Source organism: Melospiza melodia, chromosome 4 (genome assembly GCF_035770615.1).
Source record: "Melospiza melodia melodia isolate bMelMel2 chromosome 4, bMelMel2.pri, whole genome shotgun sequence".
In the NCBI taxonomy this organism is placed as follows: domain Eukaryota; kingdom Metazoa; phylum Chordata; class Aves; order Passeriformes; family Passerellidae; genus Melospiza; species Melospiza melodia.
Genome location: NC_086197.1, coordinates 61,815,152 through 61,829,636, shown reverse-complemented (window position 1 = coordinate 61,829,636; position 14,485 = coordinate 61,815,152). Strand labels below are relative to the sequence as shown.

The 14,485-nt window shown below is 47.8% G+C and overlaps 1 protein-coding gene across 1 annotated transcript; it reads right to left on the bottom strand.

Annotated features, from left to right (window-relative positions):
- Positions 1–8,348: 8,348 nt before the first annotated feature.
- DUSP6 (dual specificity phosphatase 6) lies at positions 8,349–13,128 on the bottom strand. The gene is made up of 3 exons (XM_063154926.1): positions 12,251–13,128; positions 11,256–11,693; positions 8,349–9,860 (listed from the first exon to the last, which is right to left on the bottom strand). Exons 1-3 carry the CDS (start codon positions 12,651–12,653, stop codon positions 9,553–9,555), a joined length of 1,149 nt encoding a protein of 382 aa, XP_063010996.1. The 5' UTR covers positions 12,654–13,128; the 3' UTR covers positions 8,349–9,552.
- Between the last annotated feature and the right edge of the window lie 1,357 nt (positions 13,129–14,485).

Sequence of the window (14,485 nt, the reverse complement as noted above, 5' to 3'; positions counted from 1 at the left end):
AATCAAGTATGTGAGTCAGGTGCACACTCTGGTACCATTCCTTTTTAATTCTAAAAGATCTTTTCCATGAACCCAACAGAAGCAGACATCAGGAAGCACTTTCCTTCCACACACACACCCCAGTCTCTTCCAATTCTATGCTCAGACATTGAGACCATGGTTGGGTTTTGTAGCTAAGCCAATCACAGCTCAAATGAATGCCAAACAATTCAGGTCTATCCATTATTGCCATTAACTGCATCCTCCTCTTCCCGACATTGCTCTGTGTCTGATGCTTTTCTGACCTCATGGTTTGCTGTGCCAGGGCCAGATCACCAGAAGAAATATTGATATATTTCACAGAGCTTTGCAGACAAGCAAGTGCTTAATGGGAAAGAAAAAACAAGAGTACATAAATGAAAACAAAAAGGAGAAGGCAAATAGACTGTTTTTTCAGAGGCAGCTGGTCATCTGATTGCTTGGCCTAGCCTCAGACTGTGCACTCCACCCTGACTGTCTGCTCAGTGTGATGACCATGACTCTTTCCCTTCTAGGCTGGTGACTTTTTCCTTTTCTGTACAAACAACAGCTTGCCCATCATACTCTTGTTTTTGCATGCACAGACCAAGTATTTTAGTACTGCTCAAGCTTTGTGTCATGCACTCCTTGCCTTGGGCCATAACCCACATCTGCTTCCTACCATCGCTGAATGAAAGAGCATTTATTAAATTCTCTGGTGCTGAGCCTGAAAGAAACAAACCCATTCTCTTTATCCAGGTCTGTGATTATCAACAGTTTAAAGATTTGCCTGACAAAAATTGAGACTTCTAGGAAGACAGACAAGACGCCAAAACAACCAGAAGCTTTTCCAGAGAATGAATCAATCTTTAGCCTCACTGTAGGTAGAAGGTGCAAGGAACAGAATCATCTGACATTCACTTTGAAATAATACAGGTTCATTTCTATGTTTCTTGACTAACAGTAACTCACATTTACAGGAATACATTAGAAAGTCAATTTTTCTTTTTTTTTTCCCTAAAGTAATGGCACTCACATGCACAGCTCCTGGGCTTGATTCATTGCTGCATTACTTCAGCTTTATTTCAAGAACTCCATTTATAGTGCAGCAACTCATGAACCATGAGTCCTGTCTGTGACACTCTCAAAAGCAAAAGTGTAGGATGGTCTTTTAAGTGGCTCATGATACAGGATTCCATTGCCCCAGTTCCCTGTTTGATTCTCCTCTGTGGAACCAACTCACAAGGTTGTGAGGGCTCTGCACCTCCCAAAAAACCTGCTGCTTCTTGCCTTATAATGAGCCAGAGCAAAAGAGCATTTACCTCCTCAGTTAATTCAGAAATCTCTAATAATGTGAGAAATTCACCTGCTCAAGAATCCCCAGCTTCATCAATCATTAGTGGATATTATCAATTATTATGCAGCCAACGGTCTGCAGTGTGTTTTCACATGCCCCAGCATTTGATTTTGCCAATGGTTAAACACTTGAGTAACTTTGTTAACCAGGATTAGCTCACTCAAGTCTGCTGTAAGACCCAGCAATCCAAGGATGCAGACCAGTAATTATGGAATATAGCAACATGCCCTTCATATAAGTCAACTTGCACACTGCACCTGGCTGTGCAGGACTGAGGGGAAAAGGAAATTTTCTTTTGACCTCAGATAACTATTATGTTTATTATTAACATCACAGTAATATCCCATAGCTATAACCAGTTTATATTAGCCAAGGCACTGTATAAGATACCAGATTGATTAAATCCCTGGCGAATGAAGCTTACAAACACTTTGAGACACACATACCTACAAAAAAAAAAAAAAAAAAAGGAAACTTGTTAATTTTATTTCACCATAATTGGCAGAGTCTTTTAAAACCTTAATACAGTAATAACAAACACCTCTTGAGTGTGATCTCTGCTACTGTTATGTAAAGCCATAGGAATGTCATTCATTTACATCTCAACAGAGAAGTTGAAATATTATTGCTGGTATAAAACAAAAACACCATTAAAAGAATATTATTAAGGTTGTAGTGTCAAGCAATTTGAATTTTACAGAAGAATGTATAGACCTAGCTGCCACTTGAGACACTTCAACACATACAAAATTTAACTGACATTGAGCCCCAGAAAAAACTACATTTTCTCATCTCTTGCCTTTCCAGCAACATCACCAAGGTGCTCTGCTTTCTGTCAGTTGATATGTGTTTTCTTCTCTGCCTAACACCAGAATTGTTCTTAGTTGACTGGCCCCATTGATATTTTGTTCAGGGAAAAGAGGGATGTAAGGAGTATTTGCACTGCACAGTGCAGGGATGCTGGAGGCAGATGTGATTGGTACTGCTCAGGGACAGAGGTACAGTACATGTCTCCAATCAAACCTACCAATTTTGGGGCAGACTTACTGCACCATCTTCCACCTCACAGACACAGCATCACAAATCCCATCCCTCCTCAGAGTGTGCTATGTTGTCCTGCTTGGCAGGCCTGGCAACCCAGCACCAAGGGCAGGCTCAGCTAAACTTTATCACTGCTAACTTATAAAGAAAGTTGCTCACGAAGATTCAGTTTCTTGGCATGTTCAAACCACTCAAATCTTGGGCAAGAGGAGCTATTCAGGGGAGCAGCACCAGGCACATCTCAACACACCCTGACAGATTTAGAGTTCCTTCCTTCAGGCACAGAAAGCTGAGGATGTTCAAGGAAACAGTAACAGATTTTGTTACATAGACAAAAACAAGGGATTTTCTTCAGAAAAGAAGGGCCAAGTCTTTTAGGATGACATATTCAGAGGGATATTAATTTCTTTTCATCTTTTTAGACTAGCCTGAGGCATTTATATTCAAGTCCAAACAAGGTCTAGCAAAGATGTAAACCTCTGAGAAGTTTCTTTCAAGAAGAATTGGTGCACATTAATAATAGGCATTTTCTACTCTCTGCTCTGAGCAATTTGCAAATATAAAAGATATTTTCTTCACATACAGTAGCCTGCAAAATTTCACTGAATCAAAAAACTTAAGTGAAGGACTGTAAAGGTGTGTGAAAGCCTAATTTGTTGTACCTGATTTGTATTTAAGAAATCAGACACGTTTAATCTTTATTTTGCTGGGCTGAATTTCAGACTAGATGAGAGGTGTCATGCCACGTTTCTTCACAAAGAGCCAGGCTAGCCTGGAAACCTCTCAAATAAATTCATTTGGTCAAAATACTGACACAGAAAATGCAATTCAGACCACTGATAACACAGGAAATCCTAATCAATCCAGTAATAGTTGAAATCTCAGTGGTCATGATTTTATTTTTTTAATGTGAGTAGGTCCCTCAGACACTAAAATTCTCTTCTTTTATAAATAAGGAAAAAAGTTCTCTCTCACCACATTGAGATATCTTGACTTCCTAGCTCTATATATATAACATTACTGTATGCAGGGAAAAAAAGAACTAAGAATCCCACTTACAACCTTAATGGTCACCAAACAGAGAGAGATAATGTCTTCAAGGGGTTCAAAAGTGTTACGAACACCAGTCTGTGGAACCGTAGTCTCCACTGTTACACTAACTCACATCATTTGGTTGTCCAATGTACCTACTAAACAACTAACATGATTTCACAGATACTGAATACTAGTGCTTCCAGTCTGGCTTTGGTTGATGTCATTTCCCAAAAACTGCCACCTTCAAACCATTAAGAACTTTCACCTTGTTTGAACTGTCAGCCAGCAACGTTTTTCAGATGGCTTCATTTGCAGATGGGAATTCATTTCCTTCAGAGTTGAGGTCAGCAAGAAAAAAAAGATGAAGAAACAGATTTCTGTAATGCCCCAAAACATGATTTTAACAGAAAAACAGAAAATTAAACAGAAAATTTATTAAAATAAAAGTCTGGAATTTAAGCAAGGACTTTTGGGAAGATGGAAGATCTTGGGACAACTCTGCAAGACACTTGTGCCCCTGGCAAAAGGAGCAAAGTGCTTCACAATGGTCTCCACATTATGGTAAACAGACCTCCCATGTAGCATCATTTTGTGTGCTGGTATCTACGGTGCTAGAACAGCCTAGGGACTGGAGAGTGCCAGCATTTTCCTGCACATCCTGTGTCCTGGGGATCGCAGCTGTGAAGGAGAGCAGGGAGCACTTTCTGTTGCATCTCTCAAATATAGTCCTGAATGCAACGTCTGTCATTAAGAAGTATTTCTTAGGCAGACTCCATACCCCCCTTTTCCATCTGATAATCATCTCCTTGTGTTCGTGGTAAGTCAACATCCTTCATCGTTGCCTTATGAGGAAAAACTATGGCTGCGAGCACAGCAAAATTCCCTCAGCGCTTGCAGATCCCTAGGATAACAAACAACAGAAAGCATCTAACAGGGTTTTTTCCTTTCCTTACAGAGACAAGCACTTTGCTCAAAAGAAGCCAGCTCCCATACCAGCCTTCTGTCTGTACTATCTGCTAATTTCCAGCACATGCTTATCTCAAATTTGGCAATGAAGAAAGGAGAGGTATGATGTTGCACTCTCCATTTCTGGCTGTTGCAGGGGCAGGAGAGGGCAGAGTTTGTATAACCCAAGTCATCACACGCCATGAAAAACCACTGATGGGGAGCCCTTATTTCCTTTTGGCTATGAGGTGTTTGGAGCAAACTCGGAGACCTCTCTTGAATGCAGCATCTCACTCAAGTCCCAGAGTGTCCCATAAGTGCTGCTGCACACCATGGAGGGGGCCAGCCCCATACTTGTGCTCCTGGGGCAACTGAGCAATGCTGAGCACGTACACCCAGGGTCTAGGGGGGCACAGAATTGAGCTCAGCAATTTGTTCCACCATCTTCACTCAAGCAAAGCTTTCAGTGATTTATAGCAGCATGCAGAGAGGGCTTAAGCTGTAGCTTTGTTTAAACGTTCATATACAATTGTTTTTACTGGAGCTCTGAATAAAGTGTCATCATGCTTCTCAACAGGGAAAAAATTTTGGATAAGCTTTTCAGAGAAGCTGAAGAAATGTTATCCAGACACAATTATTAAACCTGGCTTCAGTTTTGATGGCAGAGCTGCCTTTGTTGGACACATTTTCGGTCTTTGCCACTTTCCTCACCACTCCCCTCTCTTCAAATGGGGAGTCAGTGCCCTCTGACATTGGATAGGCCCAAAGGAAATGCTGCTTCCTCATGACTGCCTTCTCTGTTAACAGCAACTACAGAGAGAACCCAGGGAAGCCATGTGGGGCCAAATCTACACAAAGACAGGGCACAGAGATGAGAAATAATGTCATCTGCTAGGAAGCGGCAAGAGGACAGAAGTAGCGTTTTCTTACTTTTTCCTCTAAAGTATACCTTTCTTATAGCTCACTATAACTGACTGAGTCCATAAAACTCATTTTGTTTTTCACTGTGAAAACAAAGAGGAGCAGGCAGGCTTAAAGCTGGCAGAAAGATGAGCTGATACAGGAAATATGAGGAAAACGGTGAGAGAATAACAGAGAAAGAGAGGGTAAGAATACAAAGGAAAAGTTGAAGCTTAGAAAAAGACCTGTAGAAAATTAGAAGGCATAGGAGGAAGAGCAGCATTAAAAAAAAAAAAAAAAAAAAAAAACCACAAGAAGGAATATGGGGAAAATTATGGCTACTACAGCAAAACACAGAGAGAGTTAAGACTTTTTCAAAGAAGGCATAAAGCAGTGTGAAAGGGTGTGAATGGAAAAGAGGAAATGCAAGAAGGGGAACCAACACAATGTTACATGTTGCTGTTGCATAGAAAATGAAAAGCAAAGTGTGTACACAAACACAAATGGAAACCTTGACCTTACCAGAGCAAATAGGACAGGGTGCCACAGGACACAATTTCATCCTTTGTATTAAAGGTAGATGGATCATGTGAGAAAGCTCTGATCATTCCTAAGAGAACAGTTTTCCTTCCTAGAATCTCCACAGCTTTGAAGCATTTCCTTACCTCACATTACTACGTTATAATATGAAGAGGCAGGCTGTGATTTTGTTAGCTGCAAAGGGCAGACATTTCTCCTCTTTCCTCCTCTACACACCAGGCCTGTCCCTACAGGCACAAAGGATTTATTCTTCCCTTCACAAATTACTTTACCAGCTGAGGAACTGTAATAGCTGCCAAACCCCTCAGAAGTCTGAGACCTCTGCCCCATCCCAGCAAGGACTGAAATGAAACAGGGGACAGAGGAAATGAATTGTTTTGAAACAAGTGCTGGGGAGGGGATAGATGGAGTAACCAGGACACGCACTGCAGAAGCAAGCAGAACCCAGGCTGAAAAAGGTGGCAAGTGCTGATGTAGGATGAGCCATTCCCTGCACCATGCTCGGACAGAGTTTTTTGGGAACCTCTGTTGCAAGGGTGAACGTTGTGGGTTAGAGCTCTCATCACTTTTCTTCCTAACCCCTTGTAATTCAGAGCCAGCCTATGACTGCCAACACTCCCAGTAAAATCAGACATTGAACCAGGTTTTGGGTTGGCTCCACTTGTAATTTGGGGTTGCCTGTGACCAAAGTTGCTGTCACACAGTCTGGTTCAAGTTCAGCCAAGGGTCTGAAACAGCCCTGCTTTGGGCCTCACTCAAGGAAAAATCTGGAACAAGTTTTCAGCCTGACTTCTCTGTGTGTGTGTGTGTGTGTGTGTGTGAGCAAAGCTCCTCTGTGCTTGCTTGTCGCAAAAAATGATGAATTGCAGAAGTACCCATTTGGTGTTAGTCATTCTGTGCAGCAGGAAGGAAGCAGGAAGCCCTTGTGAGCATTAACTTTTCAAAGCAGTTTGCAGAAAAAGCCAAAGCTCTCCTCCCCTGGGCTGCACAGCCACATACTGATCTTTAGCTCCTCACCTCAAGGGGCACCCAGTTAGTCACAGCTAACACTGGCAGCTCCTTCAGCGGAAGCATTTGCCCGGTGCAAACAGCTGAGGCATTTGGTGCCAGCCCTTTCCCTGTGCGAGGCGTGCTCGAAGAGGGGAGGGAAGAGGAGCCCTACACTTGCCAAACGGGAGAGGTCTGATTGCGCTCAACAGGTTCAGTTCACGCTGTGACCCTGCCCGGCTTCCTGCTATTCAGATGTGTTACTTCCCCTTTGTGGTAATGGCCTGTGGCAGCCGGCCAGAAAACACTATTAATTTCAGAAGTGGCCTGACAACAAACCCATAGCGAAATGAGAGGAAGTGGCGGGGAGGCCATCTGTTAACTTCAGCAGAACAGTAGGGACGCAGCTATGTAGGTTCTACAAGGAAAGCAGATTAATAATCCACAAAGAGGAAACTGGCTAAAATTATCCACGGACCATATTAAAAAAAAAAAAAAAAAACAACACCAAAAAAACCAAACAAGGGAGTCACTTGAGCTGCAGCTGGACAGGAAATTGCTAGAGCTGCTTGCAAATCTCCACTTTGAACAGAACAGCATAGGGAATGCCAAGAGCGGAAACCGTTCAAAACTGGATTAGCACAAGCCAAGTTTAACTGCAACCCACTTCTACTTTCACAGTTTATGCACTCAATCTAGGCCACTGCATGAGACACTGACTCACTTTTTTCCCATGTTTTGTTTGCATTTCATTTCACACACTTGCAGTTTCTAAAATTACTTCAAATGTGCTTTGGCTGCCAGGAGTTCTGCAGTACCTCAGCCGACAGCCCCAGCCCCTCGCTGTGGTGCTGCACACAGATTTTGGCACCACCCTGCCTCGGGTCAGTTATCATCAGGAAGGATGTTAATGAATATAAGTTGCAGCAGGAAGTTTTGCAATTGCTGTAATCCCCCTTTTTCCTTCTGCAGAGACAGAACTGCTCGAAGGGTCCAAAGAGGAAATGAGGTGACTAAGGGTATACATAGACTTTTCCTCCTTGCCTTCATTAAGTTGCAAGGTGGCTGAATGGCAGCAGAAAAATCATTTACAGGCTGCAGACTGCTGATGAATCTCTGTGAAATGAGTTCCTGCCAGACAGCTAAGCAGAGCATGAACCCATCTCCTGGCATCTGTAATAGAGTGACCAGAATTCATAAACAAAGCCAGAAAACAACACCTCCTTACACTAAGTAATAATGAGGGAAAAAAATTATGGCCCAGAGTCAGGGGCATCCCTAGTATAGCAAAGAGATGCTGGAGTATTTTGTAATTAACCTACAGGCCTTCAAAAGCATTCCCTTCACCAAAGCAAGATGAGAATCTAGCACATTCACTGTTTATTCATTTAGGCACCAGTGGACCAAAGGGGAAATCAAGGTTTTATTGTCTTAGGGGGATGCACAAAAGCTGTTGAGAGCAATTATTGCCTTTAAACGTAACCATATGGGTATGTGCAATTAACCACAACTACACAGAGGGGAAAGGGGGAATAAACCAGCCAGCTTCTCCATAGCCAAAAATAGTTATTTTATTTATTAATAATTTAAGGTTTTACATTCTTATAATAAATTCCATCTTAAAACTTTTACACTGTAGATTAGACTCTCCCTTATTGGCAACCATGTGCAGGTTCACTGTGCGTACACACAGGTACAAATGCTCGCACATACTTCCAGTTTTATACAAAAAAAAAAAAAGACGCAAAATATTGCATTTGAGGTGAAGCTCCCTGAAGAATTTGTACAGAGGTAATGCACTGTTTAGCACATCTGAAAGTTTTAAAAAGTCATCAAAAATCTTTCGCATTCAAAGACAAACCTCCTCCCAGATGATCTATTTACAAAAGGTAAGGCAAAAAATTAATTTAATTTAAATATATATATATGTATATATATATATATCTCATGGAACCTACATCAAAAGCATGTGGAAAAAAAATCACCACAAGGAAAATAAAGATATATGAAAGAAGAGACTCTACTTCCTCACAAAACCTGATCTGCAAACTTCTTACCATTGCCATTTCTCCCTCATGGAAAGCTTGCTTCAATGAAATTCAGCATGCTGCAAATATATTCTTTGCAATTAAAACAAACAAACAAAGCAAAATTTATGAAAAGAACAAAAACAAGTGTCCCTTGGATTGATTTCTTGAGTACATGTGAATTAAGAAAAAAAAAAAAAAAGCAAATAAATTTAAGGTTAAATATTTACATTGATCAAGTAAAATACTACCAAGCTCCTAGCAAACAAGTACTCCAAATACACTAAGCTGAAATCTCTTTCTTTGGCTCCTCTAAATTAAAACAAACAAACAAACAAAAATAACCAGTCTTCACTGAAGACAGAGATGTGTGTCACAGATCTGAGAGCAGAGGGCAGGAGGACAGTCCCAGCCCCAGAGAACACGTGCCCAGCCTGTCCAGCCTCACCCCGGCACACGGCAGGTCCTCGGACCGGCTGCTGCCCAGGCAGGGATGGACTCGCTGCCCACCTGCTGCCCGGGGGCACCGCGGCACTGCCCCTCGTCCCCTCCCTTCGCAAGGGCCGATGCCACACTGGGTGACCCTTCGGCGCCTGCGCTGGCAGCTGCCTGTTAACAGCAGAGGCCAGAAAAAGAGAAAGCTGCATTTCTTTTTCACTGCCGAAGAGAAACCATTGAGGAGTGATCCCGTGAAATGGACAGGAGAAGGGAGGTGGTGGGAGCTCACGTGGACTGCAAGGAATCCACCTGGAAGACGTTCTGGTTGGAAGGGGTGGTGAAGTACAGCTGCTGGTTCGGCACTCGGTTGTCACAGGGGCTGCTCAGTCCCAGAGTCCGCTCAAAGTCCAGCAGCTGACCCATGAAGTTGAAGTTGGGTGAAATGTTGGACTTCTTCATCTTGACAATATCATAGGCATCATTCATGGACAAGTTCAGCTTCTGCATGAGGTAGGCCACCGTCACCGTGACCGAGCGGCTGATCCCTGCTAGGCAATGCACCAGGACGCCGCAGTTCTTCCCCCGTGCTTCATCTGTACAAAGAGGCAGAGAAGGACACGTAAGACAGAGGGTTGGTAACTGATCTCTCAACGCAAATGAGATTAGTATCAAGTAGGAAGAAAGTACAGTTCTGATCCCAGTGGCCAGCAGTGCAACTCAAGAGTTAACTTTAGCGGCTTAAAACCAGGACACGAGAGGAATCCACTCCCCCTACTACCCAAGTCCAAGAGCTGAGAAAACTAAGAATGAGACAAAGGGAGCAGGACATGCTGCATGACACTGTTTTAAAAGCCAGGTTTAAAAGACAGGCTTTTTGCCTGGAGATTTGCCTTTAAATTCTTACAGTCCCCTTGCCCCAGCATGGAAATCCTGCAATATGTCACTGAAAGGCTTTATACAGACCAGCAGACTGCAAAGGTCTATTAAATTATTCTCCAACTGTTGTGCAGCTAACAATGGAGGTATTCAGGCATTTTAAAAGAATGAGGGAAGTCACAGGGGACAGCCCATTAGGAGGAACAGGATGTCAACATTGGTTGAAAATGGGCTCCTTTGTAATAGGAAATGCATTACAATGCCTGGAGATTAGTTTCTTTGTGGCTTCTAGCCCACATTTCTTCCTGCTAGGCTCAGATTACCTACATTCTCCACTATTACCGGTATCATTCAACCGGATTACAGCACAGCTTCTCAACAGATAATGCAATGCCCACCCCACAGCACCCCGATGGGGCAATTTGAGTCCTCCCCAAAACGAAGGAGAGTGCAGATTTTCACCAGAACTCCTTGGGCCCAAGGGTACAGATTTCCATCTAAGGGCTGGCTGACAGAGGCACCGAGCCCGAGAGGTATATCATTATTACCACGAGATTTAAATTAAACTCTGGCAATATATTTGCCAGGAATACCGCTTATTCATAACTTGCATTTAAAAGCTAAAGTTAGATTCTCAGATCGTTTCTTTTTATTATACTGCTCTTCAGTAACCTCAAGGAAAAAGAAAAACTCAAAAGCAAACAACCCCAAAACCAACATCAACAAAGAAAACGATCAAATAAGCCATCGACCCCAGGCTCATTTGCCCCCCACCCGCCACGAAATGGTTTAAGAGCCCCCAACATGCGCAGGGCTCAGTCCCCAGCTCCAGCACAAATGACTCAAGGAGGAATTCCACAGCCAGACAAATTAGGTATGCCTGTGCAACCCTGCGAAGGTCGCTTACAATTCACCGGGACTCCTCAATAACCCCCCCAAACAGCCCCCGACAGCCTCTCAACTTAAGCCGGCTTTAAAATCAGAGAACGGGGCATGCTCCAGAGACGGCCATAAATGCTGCTACCGCTTCTCGCCCGAAATTCACGAATTCTGCAAGATATAACGAATTCTGCCTCTTGACATGTAGATGTTAGCAAGTAACCGGGTCTTACCTATAAATGAGATGGCCTCAGGAAAGAACTGAGACAGATTTTGGCTCCAGTGGTCAGAGATCGGGATCTGTTTGTACTTGAATTCACCGGCGTTTTCGAAGAGATTAGGCAGGTTAGGAGTAACATTCAAGATGTATTTAATGCCGAACTCTTCTAAAACATCCAAATTAGTGGAGTCCTTGGCACAGCCTAAGTAGAGGTAGGGTAAAATCTCCACCGGAAAGGAAGGCTGGTTGTTGGAAAGAGGGCTGCCGTCGGAGTCGGTGGCACTATTGGGGTCTCTGTCAATGTCAGATTCAATGTCGGATGATGAATCGGAGCTGATTCGGAGGCCTCCCAAGCCCAGGACTGGCAAAGGAGGAGAGCTGCTGCTACACGAACTGTCTAGGTTAGTTTCACAGTGCAAGGCGAACTCGGCCTGGAACTTGCTAAAACCACCTGGAGAGAAAAGCAAAGAGGAGAAAATGCAACCTGATATAAGATGGCACGTCGACTTACTTCCCTGGTACAGCCCTGCCTGCAAAGGAGCGTCTGCTTTGCACCCTCTCGAGCTCCGGGAAAAAGAAGCAAAAGCATGTCACACTCTCCACGCAGCCAGACTAACTTAAAGGAAGGGTTAAGAAAATCGTCCGCTGCGGTGGAGGGCTCAGCACATCCAAGATTAAAGCTCTGTACCGCTTTGCCCTGCGGGGACCGCTGGAGAGGTATCTCGGCGGCAATTCCTTCTGCCAGGCTCATGCCGGAATCCCCGTTAGCCCTGTCCTCCCCACGCTGCCATAGTGATTTCAGACAGCAAGGTTTCTTTAAACAATGCGAGGATAAGGATGGGGGGACGGGAGGGGGTGAGAGGTGTGGAGCAGGGGGAAAAGCCCCTTTCCCAGGTCGGTGCTCTGCTGGCGCATCAATCCGCTGCCCGGGGAACGCTGCAGACCGCGTCCCCCCTCCCTCTCACCCGGGCAGAGATCTCTCCCCCAACCCTTGGCGGCCCTTCTCACCTTCCAGATAAAATGCCTTGCAGCCTTCATCTTTGAGGCGCTTGAGGAGCAGCCCCAGCACGGACTCGCCGCCCGTGTTCTCGTTCCAGTCGCGGCTGTGCTCGTCGTACAGCACTACGGTGTCGGTGCCGCACCGGCGGGCGAAGCGCTCCCGGTCCTCCTCGCTGCTGGCGACGAGGGAGCGCAGGGGCAGGTTGCCCTTCTGCAGGCGCCGCAGCATGATGCCGGGGATGGCCACATTGATGGCCGACTCGATGTGGGACGACTCGTACAACTCCTGCGGCCGACAGTCCATCAGCAGTAGCCGGTCATTGCCCATCTCCAGCTGCTCGTTCAGCCACGCCACGGATTTACTAATCGCCATTTCCGACGCGAAAGGGACGGGTCTGAACGTATCTAGCATGAGGAAGGACGGGGGGAGCGGAGCGTGCTCTGGAAGCGCCCCTCTCTCTCACAGAGGCATGCGGCTGGCTGGCTGGGCGGGCTGCACCCCTCTAACTCCGCACAACTTATCTCCCTCCGCCCCAGGAAAATGAATCACGCAGCTCCCCCCGCGCCGCTTCCCCCGCGCCGGGCGGCGGTGCAGTCACGGGGAGGGAGAAGCAGCCGCGGCCCCGGCGTGTGTGCGAGTGTGAGAGCGTGTGTGTGTGTGTGCCTGCGTGCGCGCAGCCAGCCTGCCCCGTCTCCTCTTTTTTCTGTCAATGAATCCCTGAATGAACCTGCCTAATCGCCGCTGCAGCCCGAGCCCTTGGGCTTTTCCTCCGCCGCGAGTGAATGAAATCCAATTAACGCGCCGCCGAGCGGGGCTCCCCGGCTCAGCATGGAAGCGCTGCTGCGGCGGCGGCGGCGGCGCCCCTCGCCTCGCGTTCCCCTCCTTGGCTGGGCTGTGCTGCCCCCGGGCCGCCCGCAGCGCCCCTGGGCCGCGGCCGCGGCAGCCGGCGGCTCCTCAATGGGCAGCGGCGCGGCTCCGCTCAATGGATACATTCTCCGCCGCAGCCAATGGGGGCGCGCGGAAGGGGCTGTTGCCGCGGCGACGGGCCGGCTGGAACAGGTTGTGTTGATGAATCGTTAATGAGTTTGTCATTCACAAAAACGGAAAGGAATTTCCGCTCCGGATAAGCCGAGTGCAAACAAGCGGCAGCCGCGGCGCGGCGGGCGGGGGCGGCGGGGGCAGGTGAGGGGGCGCGGCCCGGCGCTCCCCCCTTCCCTCCGCCGGCACCAGCCGCGGGGCGGCCGTCGCTGCCGGCGGAACTAATGGCACTTTTTCTTTTCTCTCCCTCCCTTCTCCATATTTTCACTCCCTAAGTCGTACCCCGCGGGGGCCGGCCGTGTTCCCCCCAGGTCCCCCGAGCTGATCGTGGCCCGGCTTTTCATTAGGGCGTTCTGCAAATCCCATTTTTAGGGAAGCGGGTAGGCTCTGTCCTCGGCTGATCCCTACGGGGGTGAAGAGTAAACCCCGAGCTAATCTCTTCCTACGCGGCCCGGCTTTATTCGCTGCACGCAGCGCAGCCGGGGAGCCGGCCCCGCCGCAGGGACAGCCCGCGGGCGCTCCTGCTGCAGCCCGGCCGGGTCACCCCGCAAACGTGAGCAGGGAAAGCGGCCCGGCTGGGTCACCCCGCAAACGTGAGCAGGGAAAGCGGCCCGGCTGGGTCACTCCGCAAACGTGAGCAGGGAAAGCGGCCCCGACCGTGTCACTCCGCAAACGTGAGCAGGGAAAGCGGCCCGGCTGGGTCACCCCGCAAACGTGAGCAGGGAAAGCGGCCCCGACCGTGTCACTCCGCAAACGTGAGCAGGGAAAGCGGCCCGGCTGGGTCACCCCGCAAACGTGAGCAGGGAAAGCGGCCCGGGCGGCTCCTCCAGGTAGCCCGTGACTGCACGGCGCTGGCCCGGCCGCGGCTGAGCGCGCCGCAGCGAGGAGCCCGCAGGCAGCCGCGGGGCTCGGGGGGCGCCGGCGGGGTGCGGTGCGGGCCCTCGCACCTGGCAGCGCCCGCCCCGGCCGCCGCACCGGCTCCTCCTGCGGGCGCGGCCCCGCCGCCGCCGCCGCCGTGCTGTGCTTCCCCCGGGCCGGGCGGGGGGCGGAAGGGCGCCGCGGCCCCGCCGCACCGGGAGGCGGAGGGCAGGGCCGGGCTGCGGTGCCCGTCGGAGCGGCGCCGGCGAGCAGGGGACGGGGGCGACCGGGGGCCGTGGGCTGAGCTGGGAGCGGTGGCTCCAAGGTGCGGGTTAGCAAATGGGTAA

Bases quoted from the DNA above. Each gene is read 5' to 3' on its own strand.
- DUSP6 (XM_063154926.1), bottom strand. From the start codon at position 12,653: ATGCTAGATACGTTCAGACCCGTCCCTTTCGCGTCGGAAATGGCGATT. The intron at 11,694-12,250 runs GTGAGAAGGGCC...TTTTCTCTCCAG, and splicing joins CAAGGCATTTTATCTGGAAG to GTGGTTTTAGCAAGTTCCAG. The intron at 9,861-11,255 runs GTAAGACCCGGT...CTCTTTGTACAG, and splicing joins TGAGGCCATCTCATTTATAG to ATGAAGCACGGGGGAAGAAC.